Source organism: Oryctolagus cuniculus, chromosome 7, assembly GCF_964237555.1.
Source record: "Oryctolagus cuniculus chromosome 7, mOryCun1.1, whole genome shotgun sequence".
Lineage (NCBI taxonomy): Eukaryota > Metazoa > Chordata > Mammalia > Lagomorpha > Leporidae > Oryctolagus > Oryctolagus cuniculus.
Window position 1 is genome coordinate 93,712,503 of NC_091438.1, and position 25,470 is coordinate 93,737,972.

The 25,470-nt window shown below is 42.2% G+C and overlaps 1 protein-coding gene and 1 pseudogene across 2 annotated transcripts in view; one reads left to right on the forward strand and one right to left on the reverse strand.

Moving 5' to 3' along the window:
- Positions 1 to 25,470, reverse strand: part of GIPC2 (GIPC PDZ domain containing family member 2) — a 100,949-nt gene that overhangs the window by 57,311 nt on the left and 18,168 nt on the right. The window contains exon 2 of one of the 2 annotated variants that reach the window (XM_051857580.2): positions 9,442 to 9,627. The exons of the other annotated variant lie outside the window; for it this stretch is intronic. Coding sequence (XP_051713540.1) covers positions 9,442 to 9,627 — 186 coding nt within the window. The remainder of the gene's footprint in view (positions 1 to 9,441; positions 9,628 to 25,470) is intronic. 2 annotated transcript variants of the gene reach the window in all.
- LOC127493810 (U6 spliceosomal RNA) lies at positions 3,187 to 3,287 on the forward strand (annotated as a pseudogene).

The window sequence follows — 25,470 nt, forward strand, 5'->3', positions numbered from 1 at the left end:
TAGAATACAAGATCCTCTGATCTCAAGTGCACAGTTTGGGGTTACAACTGTCCAAAAAGATCAATCACCTTTGACTCTGAAAGTTTTACTTTTTTTTTTTTTTTTTGACAACCCCTATTTTTCTGCTTTCCATTTCCTTACTTCTACTAAAGCTCCAGACATTATCTATTTTCAAACATTACCTATATTCCCAAACCATCACTTCTATTCTCCCATCACAAGTCTCTGCTCACAGCATCCAAAAAGAATCATCCATCCCCAAGACTTCCTACACTGCTTCACAAATTCTTAGTTTGAATGACTGAATACGTTAAATATGTTATAGCTTGAATGACTGAATATGTTAGATAAGTACCATATTTCACAGAGTGATGATGGTTCTAAAATATGATTAGCTTAATTTTACTAAAGTAAAAGTGACAAAGCATAGAGACTGCCACAACAGATATTCTGAAAATGACAGTTTTGTAGTTATTCATAAACAATTTCCATTAAAAATGAACTCAAGTACTTAACCAATTTAACCTCACTTCTTAATTACATGTTAAAAATGTGTTTTTTATTTTGAAACTAAAAGTAGACATTTCTTCTCTACCCCCCCTCCCACAGGCAGAGTTAGACAGTGAGAGAGAGAGACACAAAGAAAGGTCTTCCTTCCGTTGGTTCACCCCGCAAATGGCCACTACGGACGGCGCGCTGCGCCGATCCGAAGCCAGGAGCCGCGTACTTCCTCCTGGTCTCCCATGCAGATGCAGGGCCCAACCATTTGGGCCATCCTCCACTGCCTTCCCGGGCCACAGCAGAGAGCTGGACTGGAAGAGGAGCAACCGGGACAGAACCGGCGCCCCAACCGGGACTAGAACCCGGAGTGCCGGCGCCGCAGGCAGAGGATTAGCCTAGTGAGCCACGGCACCAGCCATATTTCTTCCCTTAAACCAGGAGTCAGCCAATTAGACCTTCCAGGTCAAATCAGGTCCATCATCTGTTTTTATAGGACCCATGCATTATGAATGCTTTTCATTTTTTTGAATGGTTAAAAAAAATTAAAAGAATAGTATCTGTGATGTGAAAATTATCTGTAATTCAGAATATATGCTCTGTAAGGGCTTAATGGAAAACATCCATGCCCATTCATGTACTGAATAAGGCTGTTTTTGTGCTATTGTAGCTTAGTTGAGTAGTTGCATAATTGCAGCCAAGACTGCACTGACCCACAAAGCATAAAATACTTCTTAACTGGCCCTTTACAGAAAATGAGCATTGACTCCTTTTTTTTTTTTTTTTTTTTTTTTTTTGACAGGCAGGCAGAGTTAGATAGTGAGAGAGACAGAGAGAAAGGTCTTCCTTCCGTTGGTTCAGCCCCCAATGGCAACTACAGCCAGTGCCGCGCAGATCCGAAGCCAGGAGCCAGGTGCTTCTCCTGGTCTCCCATGCGGGTGCAGGGCACAAGGACCTGGGCCATCCTCCACTGCCTTCCCAAGCCACAGCAGAGAGCTGGACTGGAAGAGGAGCAACCGGGACAGAACTGTCACCCTGACTGGGACTAGAACCTGGAGTGCCAGTGCCGCAGGAGGAGGATTAACCAAGTGAGCTTCAGTGCCAGCCACATTGACTCCTATCTTAAGATGTATTAGAGGGGCCGGTGCTGTGGTGTAGCAGGTTAACGCCCTGGCCTGAAGCGCCAGCATCCCATATGGGCGCCGTTTCTAGTCCCGGCTGCTCCTCTTCTGATCCAGCTCTCTGCTATGGCCTGGGAAAGCAGAAGATGGCCCAAGTCTCCTACAGCCGTGTGGGAGACCCGGAAGAAGCTTCTGGCTCCTGGCTTCAGATCAGCACAGCTCCAGCCATTGCAGCTGTCTGGAGAGTGAACCAGTGGATGGAAGACATCTCTCTCTGTTTCTACCACTCTCTGTAACTCTTTCAAATAAATAAAATAAATCTTTAAAAAAAATTTAAATGTTTTGTTATAAGCATGCTTTGAATTTTGATTAACTGATTTATTTATTTTGTTGTCCTGAGAAATGCTGAGGCTGGATACTAAAATCAAAAATGTTTAAGTCTTGTCAGGTATAGCACTGAGACCCAGCAAGTGAAGTTGCTGCTTGCAACACTGACTTCCCATATGAGTGCAGATTCAAACCCCTGCTGCTTCACTTCTGATCCAGCTCCCTGCTAGTGCATCTGGGATAGCAGCAGAAGGTGCCCCTGCCACCCATGTGAGAGACCTAAATGATGCTCTAAGCCACTGGCTTAAGCTTGGTCCAGACCAGACCAGTGTGGCCATTTGGGGAGTGAACCAGCAGAGGGAAGACCTTTCTCACTCTCTGTCTCTCCCTCTCTCTGTGTAATTCTGCCATTCAAACAAAAACATAAATCTTAAAACAAAAGTCTGTTATCTTTCTACCTGAAAAGTTATATCTGTAAGAACCACACCAAACTATAAACTCTGCTATTGACTCTCTTAAATATGTTTTATTATTGTTATTACAGCATTATCAATTATGAATAGTTAGTAATTTTTTATTTGCATCATTATATTTAAACCCCCAAATAACCCCATAAAATAGGTGCTAATGTTCCCATTTTCCAGCAGGGTCAGAGAGGTTGAAGGACTTGTGCGAGGTCACAGTTGGGCTAAGACTGAGAGCCAGCCTGATGCTGAAGCCCGCATTCCTGCTCATCACAGAGCACGGCCTCCCTAACACAGAATCCTGCCCCTGCCATTGTCTGAGTCCCTACCACAGGGTCCTTCTCTTACTTCCATCCACTATTTGTTTTTTCTTTTGTTTGTTTTTGTTCTTTTTTTTTAAGATTTATTTATTTATTTGAAGGACAGAGTTACACAGAGAGAGGAGAGGCAGAGAGAGAGAGAGAGAGAGAGAGAGAAAGAGAGAGAGGTCTTCCATCCAGTGGTTCACTCCCCAATTGGTCACAATGGCCAGAGCGGCACCGATCTGAAATCAGGAGCCAGGAGCTTCTTCCAGGTCTCCCACATGGGTGCAGGGCCCCAAGGACTTGGGCCATCTTCTACTGCTTTCCCAGGCCATAGCAGAGATCTGGATTGGAAGTGGAGCAACCAGGTCTTGAACCGGCACCCATATGGGATGCCGGCACTTCAGGCCAGGGCGTTAACCCACTGCACCACAGCACTGGTCCCTTCCATCCACTATTAAAAGTGAATCGGTCACTCCTTTCAGCAGCACAGACATAAACCTGTAACCACACAGAGATTAGCATGGTCCCTTCACAAGCGTGACATGCAAGCTCAGGAAGCACTCCATTTTTCCCCCTGTTTCTCTTGGCAAAAAGAAACAGGAAGGATAAGTCAGAAACTAACAAAATTGATTACCTCTGGAGTGGGGGAGGAGTGGCACATCTCCGACTACATCTTCTAGCAAAGATTTGACTTTTTGAATCATGTTAATATTTTGCATGTTCTGAAGATAAAATTGAATGAACAGGATGAACAAACAAGACCAGCAAAAGCAAATGGACTCGATGGTATTTCAAAAAAGCACTAATCACTTGGGGTGGGGGCTGGGAGGCAGGAGAGAACTATTCCAATACAGTGCCTTTGGAAGACCCTTCATCTATTCAGTCTAAAGACAAACTAAAGTGCACACAAATCTTAAACTCTTAATAAGTTTATTTTTCATAGTACTGTGTATATAGCAACTCTAAATCTAGCTTGTGTATTTTGTAGGACTAAACAAATGAGTAAATATTTGGATGATTCTGATATAAATATTTTGATGGGGAATCCAAGGAAGTACACTGCAGGGCAGGATACAAATCAGAGGCACAAATATTAATTCATGATTCCTAATAGACATGTGTGTTAACCTGCCACTGAAAGGACTTAGAAACAAGGACACTCCAGGAGCAGTTAATAAGCACAACCAGCACTAGAATGTGGTCTTAAAGTATCAATCCTCACTTTAAAAAAAAAAAATCATAGCTCATTAAAGAAATGGCTGCTTTGAAGCCTAGGGATCTAACTCTAGGACATTCTGCCATGCCAGAAAGTAAGGAGCTGCCCAATAAAATGATGGGAACCCTGCAGGTTAAAAGGACATGGGAAGGATCAGTGTTGTGTAGCAGGTTATGAATCTGAGGCTTTTTATAAAGGAAATTATGAGGGGCCAACATTATAGCACAGCAGGTAAAGCTGCCACCTATAATGCTGGCACCCCAAAAGGGCATCAGTTCAGTCCCAGCTGCCTCACTTCCAAAGAGCTCACTGCCACTGTGCCTGGGAAAAGCAATGGAAGATGGCCCAAGTGAGTGACCAGGATGAAACTCCTGGCTCCTGGCTTTGGCCTGGCCCAGCCCTGGCCATTGCAGCCATCTAGGGAGTGAACCAGCAGATGGAAGATCTCTCTCTCTCTCTCTCTCTCTTTCTCTCTCTCTCTTTCTCTCTCTCTCTCTCTCTCTCTCTCTCTCTCTCTCTCTCTTCTCTCTCTCTCTTTCTCTCTCTCTCTTTCTCTCTTTCTTTCTCTCTTTCTCTCTCTCTTTCTCTCTTTCTCTCTCTCTTTCTCTCTCTCTTTCTCTCCTCCCTCTGTCCATAACTCTATCAAATAAATAACCAAATCATAAAAAAAAAAGACAAATGGACATAGGAGATAGCTTGCAGGCCAAATATCAGAAAATCAGAACATCAAAATAAATGACAGTAACAGACTATAACTAATTAGGTAAAAGAAGAAATCATGTGGAGACTAGAGCTGTGGCTTAGGGGGTAAAGTCACCACCTGCGGTGCCAGCATCCCATATGGGTGCCGTTCAAGTCCTGGCTGCTCCATTTTCGATCCAGCTCTCTGCTATGGCCTGGGAAAGCAGTAGAAGACAGCCCAAGTCCTTGGGCCCCTGCACCCATGTGGGAGACCCAGAAGAAGCTCCTGGCTCCTGGCTTCAGATTGGCCCAGCTGCAACTGTTGCAGCCATTTGGGGAGTGAACCAGCAGATGAAAGGCCTCTCTCTCTCCCTCCCTCTCTCTCTCCCTCTCTCTGTCTCTGCCTCTCTGCAACTCTGCCTTTCAAATAAATAAATAAATCCTTAAAAATTAAAAAAAGAAATCATGCTCATGCTGATAAAAAATAAAGGACAAGGGGGTTTTTTATAAGAGAATATTTTCTAAGAAATATATAAGAATAATAATATTAGAAAAATCTACATTTGCAACAATTATAGGAAAAATTGATTCAGGCAAGACTCATCAACAGATGCTAGTCCCTTGGGGTACCAGTAACAGAGTATTTTTATAATCTCAAAGTATCTCACCATAAGTACTTATTAATTACAAAAGGAAAATATCTGGGGCTGCAATGGGTTAAACCACTACTTGCAATGCTGGCGTCCCATAGGAATGCTGCTTTGAGTGCCAGCTGCTCCACTTCCAATACAGTGCCTTGCTAATGTGCCTGAGAAAGCAGTGAAAGATGGCCCAAGTAGTTGGCACCTGCCACCCACATGGGAGACCCAGATGGAGTTCCAACCTCCTGGCTTCACATGCCCTGGCCATTGTGGCCATCCGAGGAGTGAACCAGCAGGTACAACATATCTCTCTCTTTCTCTCTCTCTCTCTCTCTCTCTCTCTCTCACCCTTCCTCCCTCCCTCCCTCTGTAACTTTCTCTTTCAAACAAATAACTCTTTTTTTTTTTTTCAAAAAAAAAGGAAAATATTTAGTAACTTTGCAGTGGAAAATACTAGTGAACACTAATTTAGTTAAAAGACAAAAATTAATATCATGTCATGACACAAAGCAACATCAGGTACCCTCGATGTGATACACTGAGAAGGTCATAGCATCACATGTAATTTTCCGGCCCAAATTGCACAACCTGTTTCAAATATGAGGAACCATCAGAAAAACTCAAATCAAGGGCCATCCTACAAAAGGCGGAGGAACTAGTCTGGACTAAAGAAGACTAGAAAGATGTGATGACTAAGTGAAAAGCATGAACCTGGATCGGACCTATACCAGCAGGAAAAAAATGGACATCATTATGACAAATGATAAACTGCAATATGGTTTACATTAATAAATGTAAAAGTACTATATCAGCTTTATACTTTATGAATTTCATAACTGTACTATAGCTACATAAGGGAATAGTCTTGTTCTTAGTAAGTATACTCTGAAGAATAAAGAGGTAAAAGAGATTATACATGGAGAACAATAAAGCAAAAGTGGCAAATGGTGAAAATTGGAAATTTGTAGATGAGACATGGAAGTTCCTCATGTTATTAACACAAATTTCTTTGAGTTTGAAATTAAGAACTTGTATCAACCATGTACACAGCTTGACATGCAGCTCTCTCAAACACCGAACTCTGTGCAAGCAGTTTGGATTATGCGCCATCTTCTCCTTTGCAACCACACCGTCTGTCTCCACAGAGCTAGTGACTAGTACTCCGAGGCAGGCACATGCTTGATGTGGCATTAAAAAAAAATAGAAACACAAGCTCTGAATGTCAGAGACTCACATCTAAAAAATCCACACAAGTTTGCAACACTTCCAAGCCCGTCTCTGCTGACATTAGAAAGGCACTGCTGCATGTGCCTCATGTCCTGAACTTCCCTTGGATAATCCCACATGACTTTCCCAACTCACGGATTTTCCATTTGGTCACCCACTCAATCTTCAGCACAGTCATATCTTTTGCAGAGCTAAAAATAGCCATTCTATCAAGTGGGAAGTTAAAGTACCATTTACTCTAAGAAGAGAATTGTACTTTTTTTTTTTTTAATGATGACAATACATCAGTAAGTCAAGATTCAGACCAAAAAAAAAAAAAAAAAAAAGGCACAGCATGCTGTGCTGCATAAATCCCATCACTAATTCTTAGCTCAAGGCATAGGAATGCTGGCTCTGGAATCAGACCTCTCCAATTCAAATGCTGAATCTGTCCAGTTCTATGACTTTGGACAATCCACCTACCTTAATGATCCTTTTTCTCCAACTGTAAAACAGGGGTTGCTAATAGGATCTCTCAATGTATGAATCACATAGACATTATATTGAGCAAAAGAAACAGCAGAGTACATAATGTACAATTACATGAAGTTCAAGGAGAAGCAAATAGTAAGTCACAATAGCTGCTACTTTTGAAAGAATATTGACTGGGAGGGAGCACAGGGAGCCTTCAGAGTGGCAGGAGTACAATTACCCATGAACTGGATGATGGTTACATAGATATAAACATGAAAACATTCACTAAGCTATATTTTCAAAATGTTAGACCTCAAATAAAAATAACTCAAGAGAAAAAACACAGCCTGGTGTTGTGGTACAACAGGTTAAGCTGCAACCCGCAATGCCAGCATCTCATATGAGTGCTGGTTCAAGTCTCAGTTGCTCCACTTCCACTCCAGCATGATGCTAATGTGGCTGGGAAAGCAGCAGAAGATGGCCCAAGCACTTGGGCTCCTGCATCCATGTGGGAGACCAGGATGGAGTTTAGGCTGCTGGCTTCAACCTGGCTCAGCCCCAGCAGTTGTGGCTATTTGAGGTGTGAACCAGTAGATTAAAGATTATATATATATATATGTGTGTGTGTGTGTGTGTGTGTGTGTGTGTCTTTGTCTCCATCTCTCCCTTTCTCTCTGTAACTCTGCCTTTCAAATATATAAAATAAATATTTAGAAGAAAAAATACATAACAACAAAACAGAACTATTGCAAGGATTAAGTAAGAAAACAAAACTAAGGTAGGAAACTGCAGGAAGTAAACAGGGAATCTTTTTCAGCAAGTAGATTATTTCATTTATTGATTGTTATTTATGTTTGGTTTTTCTGTTCGCTAATTAAAAATTTTTAAAAACCACAGGATTCAACATATTCTATATTATAATGTCCACGTGTGAATCTCATAATAAATAATCTGATTAAAACAAACATACACAAAGTGTCAAAAACATAGTCAACATTCAAAATGTTGTCAACTGTCATTATAACTACACTCACTTCTCTATACCCATGGGCTCCACATCTGTGGCTTCAACCAACATTGGATGAAAAAACGCTCAAAAAGAAATTGTGTTCCTATTGCATGGTGCAGATTCTTCTTGTCACTATTCTTTAATCAACACATTATAACAACTATTCACAAAGCATTTGCATTATACTGGGTATTACAAGTAACCCAGAAATGACTTCAAGCCTGTAGCAGGCTTCCATAGGTTACATGCAAACAGGTGGCCTGAGAGAATTGTGTCCATAGATAACTGTATTCAAGGAGTCCTGGAACAAATCCCCTGCAGATACAGAGAATGGGTTGTACTTTTTATAATAGAATTACTTTAAAAAAAATATTTTGGGGAGCTAGTGCTGGGGTATAGCAGGTAAAGCCGCCATATGCAGTGCTGGCATCCCATATGGGTGCCAGTTCGAGACTCAGCTGCTCCACTTCCAATCCAGCTCTCTGCTATGGCCTGGGAAAGCAGTGGAAGATATTCCAAGTGCTTGGCCCCCTGCACCCGCATGGGAGTCCCGGAACAAACTTCTGGCTCCTGGCATCAGATGGGCCCAGCTCCAGCTATTGAGACCATTTGGGAAGTGAACCAGCAGACAGAAGATCTCTCTCTGCCTCTGCCCTCTGCCCTCTGCCTCTGACTCTCTGTAACTTTGCCTTTCAAATAAATCTTTATACACACACACACACACACACACACACACACATATACATTTGTTTGTTTGAATAGCAGGCTTCCAGACAGAAGTGGAGAGACAGACAGAGTGGTCTTCCATCTGCTTGTTCATGCCCCAAATGGCCACAACAGCCAGGGCTAGCACAGGCCATCTTCCATTGCTTTTCTCCTGGCTATCAGCAGGGATCTGGATCAAAAGTGAAACAGCCAGGACTTAAACCGACATCCATATGGAACACCGGCATCACAGATGATAGCTTTACCCTCTATGCCATAATGCAGGCCCCAACAGAATTATTTTTAAGAAATGTCTATCCTTTACCACTCCTTGGTTCTTCTATGTCAAGCTTCTTTCTCTTGCTTCTGTAGCTCTGTTTCTCTCTTTGTATTTAAATAAAAGAATGATACAACTCAGATAATTTGGAAGAGCATTTTTAAAGACATATATAATGTATCCAAAAGTCAGACAGTTGGATGTAACACTGTATCACCGGAAACTAGCATGCAGGTTGTAGATATTAGAGCTACAGAGTTAGAAAAGCTTACATGGATAAGGAACAGGCACCAGGGCCAACCAGACTTTCTTTTTCAGTAAGTTCTAAAAAAAGTTTAAACCAAAGAGGGGGAAAAAATCCAAAGAATGGGTAAACAACAATGATGTCTTTGAACATTTTTTTTAGATTAAAGTGAAACATTACCAACTCATGCATTCCTGCTGAGTCAGCCCTCTCTGAAGCTCATTTCTAAATGTTACCCTCAATTAGGTCACCCTGCTATTTTTTAATACTTACCTTTATAAAAGCATAACCAACACCATTATCGGTGATGGTGAGACCAAGTGAATCCTCAGCTTTATACACATTCACTTCTTTTTCTGTTCCTTTTACATGGACAAATATGAAATCTTCAAGACCTAATTGTCCTCCCAGGAGTTTCTCCATGTTAATTTTAGGTGTATTTAAAGTGCAATATAAGATCTGCAAAGAGAGAGAAATATTGCAGGTCAGTTACCACCAGGAAGACATTCTGGCCATTAATAACCTAGTCAATAAATATTTATTGAGTGAAGTAGCCCTAAATTTAGGGCGTCAAAGATAACATCACAAAATGTGTTTTTGTCTGTTGTTGCCTGCACAGAATCTGAGGCACATTTGCACATACTTGTAGTAGGTAATGTGCATTGAGGGCTTCCTACAGACCAGGCTTTGTGAGATTTACATCTGTTATCTCATTTAATCCTCCAGTTAACTTTGTAAAGTACATTGTGAATGCCATATTATAGATGAGAAAATTGAGGCCTAGCAAGATTAAGGAAATTGCCTAAGGTCACATTGATGGTATTTATCACAAACAAGTGAGCTTGGGTCTTACCAACTTCAAAACTGTTTAAACTGACATCTGCCATATACAAAGCTGAAAACAAAGGTTATAGTATAGTTCAAACACTGCATATTAAGTACACTGCATGATGTACGTACTACAATGAACATATAGGTAAGCCTATAACTGAAAACTGATGCATATTATAAGTAAGGGGCCGGCGCCGCGGCTCACTAGGCTAATCCTCCGCCTAGCGGCGCCGGCACACCGGGTTCTAGTCCCGGTCGGGGCACCGGATTCTGTCCTGGTTGCCCCTCTTCCAGGCCAGCTCTCTGCTGTGGCCAGGGAGTGCAGTGGAGGATGGCCCAGGTGCTTGGGCCCTGCACCCCATGGGAGACCAGGAAAAGCACCTGGCTCCTGGCTCCTGCCATCGGATCAGCGCGGTGCGCCGGCTGCAGCGCGCCGGCCGCGGCAGCCATTGGAGGGTGAACCAACGGCAAAGGAAGACCTTTCTCTCTGTCTCTCTCTCTCACTGTCCACTCTGCCTGTCAAAAATAAATAAATAAATAAGTAAGGAAAACATTCTATTTCTCTTGCATTATAGGGCTTGAAAAGAACAATTAGTGAGGGGTCGGCACTGTGGCATAGTGGGTAAAGCCGCCACCTGCAGTACTGGCATCCCATATGGGCACCAGTTCGAGTCCCGGCTGCTCCTCTTCCAACCCAGCTCTCTGCTATAATCTGGGAAAGCAGTAGAAGATGGCCCAAGTCTTTGAGCCCCTGCACCCTCATGGAAGACCCAGAAGAAGCTCCTGGCTCCTGGCTTTGGATCAGTGTAGCTCTGGCCATTGTGGCCAATTTAGGAGTGAACCAATGGATGGAAGACTTCTCTTTCTCTCTCTCTCTCTCTCTCTCTCTCTCTCCCTCCCTCCCTCCCTCTTCTCTCTCTGTGTAACTCTGACTTTCAAATAAATAAATCTTTAAATAGGCCAGCGCCGCGGCTCAACAGGCTAATCCTCCACCTGCGGCGCCGGCACACCAGGTTCTAGTCCCTGTCAGGGCGCCGGATTCTATCCTGGTTGCTCCTCCGCTGTGGCCCGGGGAAGTCAGTGGAGGATGGCCCAAGTGCTTGGGCCCTGCACCCCATGGGAGACCAGGAGAAGCACCTGGCTCCTGGCTTCGGATCAGCGTGGTGCACCGGCCGTAGCAGCCATTGGAGGGTGAACCAATGGTAAAGGAAGGCCTTTCTCTCTGTCTCTCTCTCACTGTCCACTCTGCCTGTCAAAAAAAAAAAAAAAATCTTTAAATAAAAACAATTAGTGAATGAGGTATTAAAATGCTTAGAGTCAAAAATTGGCCATAATTCAAGACTAATCCAATCTTTTAAATTAAAAAAATGGGAGGACTGTGGTCTATTAAAGTAACTGGCAGGGCAGGGGGGAGGTGGGCATTATGGCCAATTAAGCTTCCACTTGCAACACAGTCATCCCATACGAGCACCAGTCTGAGCCTCCAGTTCCTCCACGTCTGATCCAGATGCAGACTACTGTTCATGGGACAGCAGCAGAAGATGGCCCAAGTACTTGGGCCCCTGTCAACCATGTGGGAGACAAGGATTGAGTTCCAGGCTCCTGGCTTCAGCCTGGACCACCCCCAGTTTTTGCGGTCATTTGGGGCGTGAATGAGTGAGTGAAAGATGCCTCTCTCTGTGTCTCCCTCCCTCTAACTGTGTGTTTCAAATAAATAAATAAATCCTTAAAATATGTGTGTGTGTATATATATATAGAGAGAGAGAGAGAGAAAGGTTAAAGCAACTGGCCCAAATTTACATGATGATAGATAAGGAATGAAAAAGAAACTGAACAGTAAAAATTTATGTAGAGATTTATTTTTAAATTTTCTTTAAGATTTATTTATTTATTTGAAAGGCAGAATTACAGACACCGAGGGAGAGACACACAGAGAGATATCCTCCATCTGCTGGTTCACTCCCCAAGTGGCCGCATGGGTCAGGCTGGGCCAGGCCAAAACTAGGAGCCTAGAACTCCATCCTGGTTTCCCACATGGGTGTCAGGGGTCTAAGCACTTGGGCCATCTTCCACTGCTCTCCCAGGAGCATTAGTCTGGAGCTGGATCAGAAGTGGAACAGCTGGGTCTGGAACTGGTATCCATGTGGGATGCTGGTATCTATTGTGGGCATTGGCTTAACCTGTTACTCCACAACACCAGCCCCCAGAAGGCATTTTAATTTGGCTATTTTATGTACGAATGACTAATTGGAATTTTTAAGCTTTTTTTTATTATCAAGTAATATTTGCCACTGATTTTGCTAGCCTCATTCAACCCTCAGCCTCCTCCCACCACTCCTTATTCCCATAGGGACCCAGGGCTTTAACGCATCCATAGTCATCATGAAGCTCAAAAACTGGTACAACTGCTACTCATTGAATGGCTTTTTAGGTCTGAATTTAAAGAGTTACATAAAATAAAGTTCTCCTTGCTACACAATGGAAGGTTCAGAGTGGTCAATGAAGCTCAATCCAAATCCCAGAGGTGTGTGAAAGGAGCTAGTGATAAGGAAAAGGTCATTGGGTACAAAATAATGAATGTTCACAGGGAAAAAACTATTGTCCCCACCCTTTCCTCTTTTCATTCAGGCCTTTAATTTAACCCCTTGTGTTCCTGAGGAGGCAAAAATATATCCAGCTTTGTAAGTACTGTAGTAAGCTTTTGCCAGTATTTTCTAGAGTAAAAACTATTATTCACAGAAGAAAATAGTTAAGACAACAATAGTTCTATCTGCAAAACCAATGGCATAATCAGCCCACTAACAAAAATCACAATGAATGGGTAGAGGGGAATGTATGGCCAGAAAACAACTTTTCTGACTTCCTTTCTCCAAATGATAGGAAGTTGAATAAAGAAACACAGATTTCTCCTTTCTTTAAAGTGAATTTGTCAATCATAATCATTTCCAGGGTATCCCAAACATCAGTAACATAAAATCAATTGACCAGTTAGACAGTAAAGCATTAAATATAAGAATGGCACAACAGGAAAGAGGAAAAAATTCCCCTCCCCCCAAAAAAAGGAATCTCACACAAATTGAACTCACAGTTACTAAGCTTCTTCTTTTGTTTCCTTTCTTTCAATTTATCACAAACGTCATTGCTGAGCAAATACGAGATTTCCTGTAGGTGAAACCTTTTTCCATTGTGCTTCCTCCCTACAGAATAACATTCCATTGCAAGCAGCCAGAAGTTGGCACACAAGGCTTTTTTTTTTTTCTTTTTCCAGGAAGGAATGGACCCAGCTATATCCTTCACTGAATGAAGTTCCATAAGAAGTCATCTTGAAAAACCTACAGGAATGTGATGGTGTCTGGGAGGTAACTAAATCTTCTTCAGTTTTACAAGTGAGAGTAAGAAGCTAGAACTCTCACAATACAAATGTGCAACTACCAACAAGTGTGTCTCAAAGCCTGTGATTTTAAAGGTCTAGAAATTCACACCCACTTTGGTGGATTCTTCACTCGTATTTTGAACTGAGGATCAAGAAAGTGATATGCTGCATTCTAAGTACTGCAAAGTTCTTGTTCATTCATCTGCTCATCAAATATCTACTGAACACCTGCTCTTTGCTAGGTTCCATGCTGGACACTGGGTGTACACAGATGAATAGGACTGTCCCCAGGCATGAGGAACTCCTAGGCTAGTAGAAATTCCACTGAGGAACATACATAAGGGAACACAAAGCCAACTGTAATATAGTAATAAGCTTTGACTTCTAAATCAAAAGGAACCTGCAATACATATCATGACCTTCCCTATCCTCACTCATACAGCTCCTTCAATCCAAAATCTAAAACGATCACCCTCTATTCTTGTCTGCTGAGATCCTGCACAAATTTGACTGCCCAGGTGGAATTACTCTTTCCACTTCGCTCATACAGCATAAAGCTGCTATCTTATTTGAGTATCTAAGCCACCTGGCTCTTTTTTTCTCCTAACACAGCCCTCAAATAGCTATCCCTCCCAGGTGCTTAGGAGGAAATTATTCACATCCCTTGTCCCAAGCACAATACTTAACTAGCCTAACCAATGATTGAGGGGGTAGGTATGTGCTCCAATGCTGGCCAGTAAGACATGAGAGAAGGTGTCCAGGAAGCTTTTGTGAAATAAAGAAACACAGGAAAAGACAATCCCTGGATGCTGTATTTCCTACAAGTGGTCTAGGAACTTCTATCACCAGCCTACTGACAGCTAAAGAAAACAACACCAACAATGGCAAAGCAAAGAGGTAAAGTAACCCTAGATCCTTGATGATGTTGGTGAGTTGCTCTTATAGCCTACTCAGAGCCCATCTACCTCTTTTATGTAAAATAATAAATCATCTTGTTTTAACCAGGTTGAGGAGGTGGTTTTCTCTTTCTTACAGCTGAAAACATCCCATCTAATGCAGCCCATCCCACAGTGTTTAGGTACAGGAGCCAGTAATTTCACTGAGCCATTCTGGGTTGGAATTTTCTGTTGCTTTCAGATGAAATATTCCTCATGATGGGACCACTATATTTTGTATCTTTATAATTCTCCGGTTTCAAAAGTTCTTTAAATCTACTTTCTCATTTTATTGTTTTAAAAAATTGAAGTGCATGTAGAATTGTGATTCTTTCAATGCACTGAAGTTTTATGGCATCCTTATCCTCATTTCATGTTCTGTGGCCTTAAAATTCCAGTGCATCCACCTTATTTCCACCCCAGCAAGCTAAATGGATTTGTAGAGAGGAGTTATCTCACCCTTGTAAGGATTGTTAAACAGAAAGAAGATGAAACAAAAGGAAGTGAAGAAAACTATGAGTTAGGAGGTAAGAGACCTGGATCTAGTCCCAATTCTGTGCTCACCAGGCTCAGTAAGTTTAATCAGTGATTTGGCCTCCTTGGTCATCATATAAATCGTGACATTAGCAAAGTTTGGTCTACATCACACAGTTGTTTCGCAAAACTTCGGTGGAAGACTAAATATAAAGGTACTATATAAATTACAAAGATCTATTTGCAGGCTTTTATAATTAGTAGTAGTATACTTGTGCAGGTGCTTTTTGAACAACAGTTAAACACTTAACAGCTTCTTAAATTGCATAATTTTTCCTAAAGATATCAGATTTTGTTCGTTTTTAATGTAACTAGAACAGATTTGATTTTCTCCCATCAACTACATTATCTTTCAACTTCTTGTTGAAAGATAATTCAAGAGCAGTATTCTGACTGTGTATTTGTATTCCAATTGGCATTTTCAAATGCTTATATGATTATGATTATTCATAACTGAAAGTCAATATGGCCAAGATAAGTCTGAACCATTGCATAGAGCCATTATTATAAATTAATACTGCTTTTGCTCTGATGGCACCATTATATGAGTGTATTCTACCAATGTATTTTAACAGCATTAAATATATTATTTGTCCTTAGTGCTTCAAAAGATATTCTGGTCCACAAACAGGTTAACAATTCTCTCCAAAAACACATCAAATTCATTTTTTAAAACTCCAGGAAGTCTATTTCCAACTTTCTTTTGTTTAATGTTTTCTTAAACAGGAACTCAGCTGGCCAGAGATTCTCTGTGTTCTAAAGATCTCTGGAAGAAATTACGGGCTTGTGTAAATGGAACTACATTATTTCAGGATGTGATTTTAAATGTAAACAACTGGAACCATTACCTCTTGTGGTTATCTAAAATATAGCTAAATATTTTTATGACAACTTTCCTGTATCTCAATCTTCCCCAAAAACCTAGCTTACTTTTTATACTTTATTTCAAATAAGCATTATTGAAATATCAACCAATGTCGCTATAGAAAATAAAGAGAAAGGCATAATCATAAGATTAGTAATGAACTAAACCATATGTTCATCAGGTGTTGATTCCACATATTTACAAAACAGGAAAACAACTTGGATTATGTTTCCTTTATTAATGAGTAAGGTTTTATCTGGGCTGTTCTATTATCTAAGTCTCAAAGGCTTTTTCTCGAAGAGGAAAAATAAAAAATACTTTCCCTCCATCTAGTTAATTGCCCTTAAAATAGCAAGGATTAAAAACAACCTGAAACTAGGAGCAAAATAACTACTGAACAGACAGGATCAGCTCCAGCCTTGGTTTGCAACAGGGACAGAACTACATCAGTCAGAACTCTTCCAAAAAGCTCTGAGTGCCCTACACTACCTGGTTTCCCCCAGAACATTTAGTAAATGGTGTTGTATCAAGGGACTTTCACAACTCAACCTAATCTTCAGTGATACTCAGAGACTGGGGGATGTGCTCATCCCGATCACCTGTATACAGTTTGGGTATTGGTTCTCACTTCTAGTAAATCATTGTGAAAGCAAAGGAGCTGAGGGATAAGGGTCTACTTTATGAAATTTTTTTTTAAAAAATCAATATTAAGGCCCAAGAAGCACTGCTTACATATGGGCACAAGCTACTTTCACTTGTCATTTCATTTAATCCTTACAATATCACTATGCCCATTTTTCACAGATTAGAAAATAAAGGCTTATAGAGAAAAACTGGCTGTGTAGGGTCACTTTAATAGTATTTGGTACAAGTGGGATTCCAAATCTGGTTGTCCAACTGCAAAGTCTTTCTCTAAAATGTCTCGCCGCCATTTAAGATATGCACAGGAACATTTAATTTACTAATCACTTCCTAATGCATTAGCTCAACTAATCCTTGTGAGTCGGGGTAAGGGCAAGTATCACTATGGCCTATGCAGAGGCGAAAACCAGCTCAGACCAGTTAAGTGATTTGTCTAAGGTCACAGAGCTAATGAGACTGTAGAGCTTTTTCTAACCTATGGTACTATGCTGAGATATAAATTCAGATTTGAATTTAAAACTTGTTCAAGGTAGACACTACAGACTTTGATGCTCTGCATGGAGCCAAGCACAGAATGTTTATTAAATAAGTCATGCACTCCCTAAAAAGAGTAAGACAACTTGCAAAAAAAGGAGCTATTTGTAAATGGACTTTAAAATCAAACATATGGGGCCAGCATTGCGGCACAGCAGGTTAAGCCACTGCCTGCAACACTGGCATCCCTTAAGAGTACCAGTTCATGTCTCAGCTGTTCCATTTCCAATCCATCTCCCTGCTAATGATCTGGGAGAAGCAGCAGAAGATGACCCCAAGTGCTTGGGCCCCAACCACTCACATGGGAGATCCAGATGGAGTTCCTGGCTCAGTGTTGGCCATTGCAGTCACTCAGGGAGTGAACCAGCAGAGGAAATCTGTCTCTCTCCCTCTCTCTCTCACTCTCTCTCTCTCTTTCTGTCTGTCTTTCTGTCTCTCCCCCTTCTACTGTAACTATGCCTTTCAAATAAACAAAATAAATCTTTTAAAAACAGTCAAACAGATGATTTAACAAATGTCAAAATGGCAATAATGCACTACTGTTTAATTTGAATTACTATAAATTAGTAATTTTAAAATTGTTTTTCAAGTTAAATAATTTTAAAACTGACTACTCATTCATTTGTTTGCATGATAAACAGTATTTTTAAAATCTCACACTTACTATTTTCCCAGTATAATACATAGACTTTATTTCTAGGATCTGTCTTAAAATACTCATGGTTTCATATACACAGTGCCTTTGCCTTCACCTTGTCAATAGCTACAGTTATCTAGAAATAAGTTTCACAGTTTGGAAAAGATATAAAATTGGCAACAAGGCACGTATTTAGAAACCTGATACTGGATGCTCTATTTAGACCTTCATGAGGATATTGTATAAAGCCCTGCCTCGAACTGTGTAGAACTTTCTATAAATGATTCACTTCTAAATTAGCTGCCCTGGGTCAGCAGTGGCAAGCCTTAAATAAAGGGTGAATCACCCTTTGTACTCTTTCTTACCCAGTACAACTTTTTTTTTTACTGTCTTCAATGAGTAAAATAATGACAAAAAGAACTCTCCCCAAAAAGAAAAAGACATAGTCAAATTCATATTTTTAATCTACCAAATGATATCTCAGGATAACCAAAAGAACATTTTTTGCTAATAAAATCTAATCAAGGCAACCATCTCTCCAAGAAAATCAAAACTGCAAAGCAATTCTTGAGACACAAGGAAAGGTTAAAGGAATAGGAACAGGTTTCAGTCTTGCCTTTGTGGACACGACAAGATACTACACCGACAAGTAAGATAAATCAAATGTGTACAGCTATATATATCAGCCTCTCCCACAGTATTCCTGTAGTCAGAGGAGATACATGAGCTTATCTTAGTCTAATACTGCTGCAAGGTTACACGCCAATTTTAAAGACATCATAAATCACTGCTAGTCCTCCTTGTCAGGTGCTGTCTCAAGTTTTCAAGCTTCTGAACCATATGTTTTTAAAACCTTCTCTTGTTTGACACTCAGGGTGGAAAAGTACCTAAACAGGCAAGGAGAGACTAGAACAGAAGACACTGCAGAATAGTGTGGTTTCTGAAATTTAAGAAATATCATAAATCATAATTATGTAAAAACATTTGTGAACTGCACTTGCTAGTTTACCAAATAAATACCCAAATACAATTTGTAAAAACATTGTCCATTAGACTTCAAATGGATCCTTAGACATAACTTAAATATTGGGGGGATGGGCATGTAATGCAATGGTTAAGCTATCTGTGTACCATATCACAGTGCTTAGATTCAAGTCCCAACTCTGCTTCTTATTCCAGCTTCCTGCCAATGCACACCATGGATGGGAGAAGCTAATGGCCCAAGTACCTGGGACTCTGTCATCCATGTGGGCAACCCAGATGGAGTTCCAGACTCCTGGCTTTGGTCAGGTCTAGCCCCTGCTGTGAACCGTCAGAAGGAAGACCTCTGTCTGTCTCTGTCTCTGTGCCTTTCAAATAAAAATATTATTTAAAAAAAAAAAAAGAAAGTTCATATGTTAGCCCAGGAGGTTGACTTATAACCCTTGCAATAAAAAAACCTTTTTTTTTTTTTTTTTTTGACAGGCAGAGTTAGACAGTGAGAGAGAGAGAGACAGAGAGAAAGGTCTTCTTTCCATTGGTTCACTCCACAAATGGCTGCTATGGCTGGCGCACTGTGCCGATCTGAAGCCAGGAGCCAGGTGCTTCCTCCTGGTCTCCCATGCAGGTACAGGGGCCCAAGCACTTGGGCCATCCTCCACTGCCTTTCCGGGCCACAGCAGAGAGCTGGACTGGAAGAGGAGCAACCAGGACTAGAACCCGGCACCGCAGGTAGAGGATTAACCAAGTGAGCCATGGCACCGGCCCCACCCTTGCAATAAAATATCTTAAGAGCAAGTGTTATTTAAAAAACACAGGGCATGGGGCATTTAGCACAGTGGCCAAGTTGGGTAAGTTACTACTTGGGACACTTGCATCCCATATCAAAGTGCTTGGTTGAGGCTGGCTGCTCTGCCTCCAAACTAGTTTCCTGCTAATATGCACCCTAGGAGACAACATGTCACAGCACAAATACTTGGGTTCCCAACACACACATGGGAGACCCAGATTGAGTTCCAGGCTTCTGATTTTGGCCTGGCCCCACCCTAGCTATTTTGGGCATTGGGAAATGGACCAGTGGATGGATACACTCACTCTCACTCACTCTCTCTCTCTCTCTCTCTCTCTCTCTCTCTGCCTTTCAAACAAAATGAAATAAACTTTAAAAAATTAAAAACCATCCAAGTGAGTTTTGAAACACAGAAAGGCAAGCACGGCGAGCAGTTCTAGATGGAGTATGGGGATGGTGATCTACTCCTTACTATTCCCTAAAACAGAAATCCTAATAGACACAGAGGAGCACTTTGGGACAAGGAGAGGAGGGAAAGACCACTGCAAAAACTATCAAAGAGACAAAGAAATTTATTCTAAACCAGGGTGCCTGAAAGACATTATATACTACAGGGTTCCGTAGATGAGGGCTGACAACAGATTTGGGGAAAGAAGTATAGGCAAACTCATTGACCACCTCAGACACTGAGATAATTCATTAGGAAGTTTGAGATCATAAGCAAAGTCACCTACAGGTCAGGCCAGAAGGACTGAATACTCAAAGGAGGTGAGCCCTGGATCTGGAGGAGGTTAGAGGCTGCTCCACCTTGAACCATCTCCCACCCCAGGGAAGGAGAGCCCCAGGAACAGGCACCAAGGAAAGGTGAAGAAGAGGTGCCCAAATTAGAATCCTGCCACAGATGATGAGCTGTCAGGCACCGCCCCAGCTGAAAGAGTCTCACCTTGGCCGAGCTGCTGATTCCTAGCTGCCTGCCCCCTGCTCTCTCCAAGCAGCCTCTTCCCCGGCTGCTTGCCAACATTAGTGCCCTCCCTGCCCGCAGGACTCCTGGTTCTGGGGCAGGGAGAGCACCGAGAAACAAGGGCAAGGGGACCAAGTAGGGTCAAGAGGCTTCCGGAAAAAGCTGGCAGGCTACACAGGGCTCCATTCTCAACTCCCAGGAATGTGTCACCACGCCAAAGCCAGGACGAGGAGTACCAGTCTCTTGGCTCCAGGCTGGGTACTAACACTGGGCCCTCACTACCTGCTTCTATTTTTATAACCCCATACAATCTCCTCCTCAGCCCTCCACAAATGCCTGTAATTTGAAACCTTCCTTACTGCCCAGGAAAAGGGCGTATTATACAATGGTACTTCAAAAAGTTTGTGGAAAATTGAACTAAAAGACCTCATCACCCTGTTGCAAAATTTTTAACTCTATGCACAGTTTTATCATAATACACATTTCAATGAACTTTTTACAAATTATTTATTTATTTGAAAGGCAGAGATAGATGATAGATAGATAGATAGATAGATAGATCAATCTACACCCACTGGTTTACTCCCCAAATGTTCATAACAGCCAAGGGTGGGCCAGGCCGAAGCCAAGAGCTGGGAACGCAATCCAGGTCTCCCATGTGTGTGGCAGGGACCTGATTACTTGAGCCATTACCTACTGCCTCTCAGGGTACATATTAGCAGGAAGCTAGAGCCAGGAACCAGAGCCAGGTTATCAAACCCAGATACCCGCACGTGGGATGAAGGTGCCTTAACTGGCATCTTAAATGCTAAGGTTAAATAACCACCCTGCCACTGCCACAAATTTTTTGAAGACTGCTCACATGTATGAATTTCAAAGATTTTTACACCAAAATAAATTTTTAAAAGATTTATTTGAAAGGCAGAGTTACAGAGAGAATGCAAAGAGAGAGAGGGAGAAAGGGAGAGAGTCTTCCACTCACTGGTTCACTCCCCAAATGGCCTCAATGGCTGGAGCTGGACTGATCTGAAGTCAGGAGGCAGGAGCTTCTTCCAGGTCTCCCACACAGGTGCAGGGGCCCAAAAGCTTGGGCCATCCTCCACTGCATTTCCAGGTGCATTAGCAGAAAGCTGGATCAGAAGTGGAGCAGCTGGGATTCAAACTGGAGCCCATATGGGATGCTGGCATCCCAGGTGGCAGCTTTACCCACTACACCACAGTGCTAGCCCCCAAAATAAATATTTTCTTAAAAATGTTATTTTTTATTTATTTTAAAGTCAGAGTGATGGTAGATGTGGGGGATAGAATCCATTCTCTGGTTCACTCCCAAAGTTGGTTGCTATAGCTAGGGCTGGTCCAGGCTGAAGGAACCTGGAGCTTCTTTCAGATTTCCTGCATGGGTGCAGGGGCCCAAGCACTTGGGCCATCCTCCACTACTTTCCCAAGCCCATTAGCAGAGAGCTGGATCAGAAGCAGAGCAGCCAGTATTTAAACCAGTGCTCAGATATGAGAAGCTGGTGTTACAAGTGGCAGCTTAACCTGCTGTACCACAGTGCCAGCCCCAATAAACTTATCTTTTATTTGCAGTGCCTTCACATATGGTGGTACTTAATTAGCAAATATACGATAAATGTTCTCACATTGTCTTTTTCTTCTATCTCCATTTCAAACAAGCAACCTGGTTATGATTAGGATAGCTTCAAGTCCCAGTTTACCCATGATATCTGAAGAGTAATTATAAATGCCATCCTCTCACTCTCTGAACTGTCTGGGATTGAAATATATTATTACATGGTCAGCAATTTATAATGCATTTCCTTTTAAGCTGTTCAAATAAGCATGTTCCCATTTCAGGACAGCATGGAAGAGAAGCAAACCCCCATGACTGGGCTGCAGAGGAAAGCCAGTGGCTGAGTTCCTCCCCTATGCCTTGGCACTGAAATAATCTTCCCCAGATACCTTGATCCCAGGTTCTTGGGGGAGAACATCAGTGCCCATGATTCTTGATCACAGTCATAAGATACCAGGAGACTCAACACTTGCGTATTCATTAAAAGTATCTCCAAGTGTTCAGTGTAGGAGGCAAGAAGGACAGAATTATACACTAAGACAAATGCTGTCATGCCCAAAAATACAAAGGTACTTCAAAAAGTTCAAGGAAAATATAAAAGATAAGCTTATTTGGGAACAAAAATTTGAAATCATGCATAAGGCCGGCGCCGCGGCTCAACAGGCTAATCCTCCGCCTTGCGGCGCCGGCACACCGGGTTCTAGTCCCGGTCGGGGCGTCGGATTCTGACCCGGTTGCCCCTCTTCCAGGCCAGCTCTCTGCTATGGCCCGGGAGTGCAGTGGAGGATGGCCCAAGTGCTTGGGCCCTGCACCCCATGGGAGACCAGGAGAAGTACCTGGCTCCTGCCTTCGGATCAGCGCTGTGCGCTGGCCGTAGCACACCGGCCACGGCGGCCATTGGAGGGTGAACCAACGGCAAAGGAAGACCTTTCTCTCTGTCTCTCTCTCTCACTGTCCACTCTGCCTGTAAAAAAAAAAAAAAAGAAAGAAAGAAAGAAAAGAAAAAAGAAACCAGGCATACAGCAATGTTGCTTGGGCTTGGTACTCTAACCTCTAAAGAAATAGGCTGAAATTTTGTGAGGGCTTTATTGGGTGAAACAAGGATCTTGTGGCACCGTTGCATCTGAGGGGAGCAGGGAACAGGCCGGGGAGTCCATAGGAATTGCAATGCCCCAGAAGCCCTGCTCGGGGAAGAGCTGCTCTGCATTCCACAGGACTCCCAAATATTCTACTAGACATGCATGCAGTGGGTGGGCAAACAGGGAAACTATAATCGTTTCAGCCTAGACCCTACTTCTGTGTTAAACATAAAATATGTTTTGTTCTGGATTTTCCTGGACATTAAGTATCATACAAATCAAGAAAGATTACACTTGTTCATGCAGAACCTTACCAAGAGTCGTTTATCATTTCAGAAAATCAAGTCACTGACAGCAATGCTGTTCATGTTATTAGAATATGAATATATAGAATTTGTCACATAAGACATTTATATCAATCTGCTCCTAATGCTGCATTATGGTAATTCTATGAAGAATTACAAACATTACATATCCATTATTTCAAAATGTCACATATAAAGAAAAAGAGACAACATTCAGTTGAAAATTTCTGTTTACCCTTTTTAAATCCAAATTTAATCACCATAAGTGGGTACAAGTAGCTGATGGCTTTAGTGTATCTTCTAGGATAGTTTTCTCAAGAATTTGTATATCGAGATTTGTATTTGTCTAATATTAAAGGATATGGATTTTCTAATTATGTGCATAGGTAAGTAATGTTTTTTCAACTTTTATTTTAGTATAGGAAAGGTGGTTTTACATAATATTCACACCAGTTCAGGTCCCAGCTGCTCTGCTTCCAATCCAGCTCCCTACTAAATATGCGTAGGAAGGCAGCTGAAGATGGCCAAGTACTTGGGCCCCTGCCACCCACATAGGAGACCCAAATGGAGTTCCAGCTCCTGGCTTGGTTCTGGCCCAGTCCCAGCTGTTCTGGTGATTTGGGGAGTGAACCAGCAGATTGAAGATCTTTCTGTCTCTCCCTCTCTCTCTGTAACTATACCTTTAAAATAAATTTTTAAAAAAATCTTGCTATTAGAGGAGAACTCTGTGTACAATGACATTAAGAATTCTTGTGGGGCTGCAGCTGTGGTATAGCGGGTTAAGCTGCCACCTCATACAAGTGCCAGTTCACAGCCCAGCTGCTCCAATTTAGATCCAGCTCCCTGCAAATGTACCTGGGAAAGCAGCAGAAGATGGCCCAAGTGCTTGGGCCCCTGCACCTACATGGGAGACCTGGATGAAGTTCCTGGCTCTTGGCTTCAGTCTGACATAGATAGCCCTGGCCATTAAGGCCATTTGGGGAGTGAACCAGCAGATAGAAGATCTCTCAATATCTCTGTCTCTCTGTCTCTCTCTCTGCCTCTCTGTAACTCTTTGAAATAAATACATAAATCTTAAAAAGAAAGAAAGAAAGAAAGAAAGAAAGAAAGAAAGAAAGAAAGAAAGAAAGAAAGAAAAAAAGAAAGAAAGAAAGAAAGAAAAGAGGGGCCGGTGCTGTGGTATTGTGGGGGTAGGCCTCTACCTGTAGCACCTGCATCCCAGATGGGTACCGGTTCGTATCCCAGCTGCTCCTCTTCCAATCCAGCTCTCTGCTATGGACTGGGAAAGCAGTAGAAGATGGCCCAAGTGCTTGGGCCCTTGCACCCACGTGGGAGACCCTGAGGAAGCTCCTGGCTCCTGGCTTCGGATCAACCCAGCTCCAGCAGTTGTGGCCATTTGGGGAGTGAACCAGTGGATGGAAGACCTTTATCTCTGTCTCTTCCTCCCTGTCTATAACTCTTACCTCTCAAATAAATAAATAAATCTTAAAAAAAAATCAGCAATGTAGGAGCCAACTTTGGGGTACAATGGGTTAAGCGTTTGCAACCTATGACACCAGCATCCCATACAAGCCCTAATTCAAGTCACAGCTATTCCACTTCTGATTCAGCTTCCTGCTAATGTGCCTGGGAAAACAGCACAGGATGGTCCAAGTGCCTGGGCTCCTACCACCCATGTGGCAGAGCCAGATGGAGTTCCCTGGTTCCTGGTTTCAGCCTGGCCCAGCCAAGGCCATTGCAGCCATTTGAGGAGTGAACCAGCAAATGGAAGATCTCTCTCTCTTTGTCTCTCCCTCTCTATATATATCTCTGCCTTTCAATTAAATAATTAAGTCTTTTTTTTTTTTTAAATCACTTTTGTAAAGAAAAGATAATGGACTTTAGAGGCAGACAGATCCATGGTCAAAGACATCCCTCTAGGCTGTGTGACCTGAGTAACTCTAGCTCCAGTTGACTCATCTGTAGATTGCAGTAACTTTGGGGGGTTCTGAAAAGAATTACAACTTCAAACAAGATGGCACAAGTTAAGTGGTGTCAGCTGGTATTCAACAATTTCCATCCCCATTCCCAACTTTAGATAAAGGGAGGAAAATCAAGATAGGAAGGGAAACACAGAAGGAAGAGAGAAGTAACAGGAATCATGACCATCACCTAATGCTGGGTGTGGTTCCACTCAGAACAGACTGCTAGGATCAGATGTGAGAAGTTTCAGAAGGTTAAATTAAGGTTCTGGCCCTGAGTCACGGACATAGTGTTAAGGCCAATCAT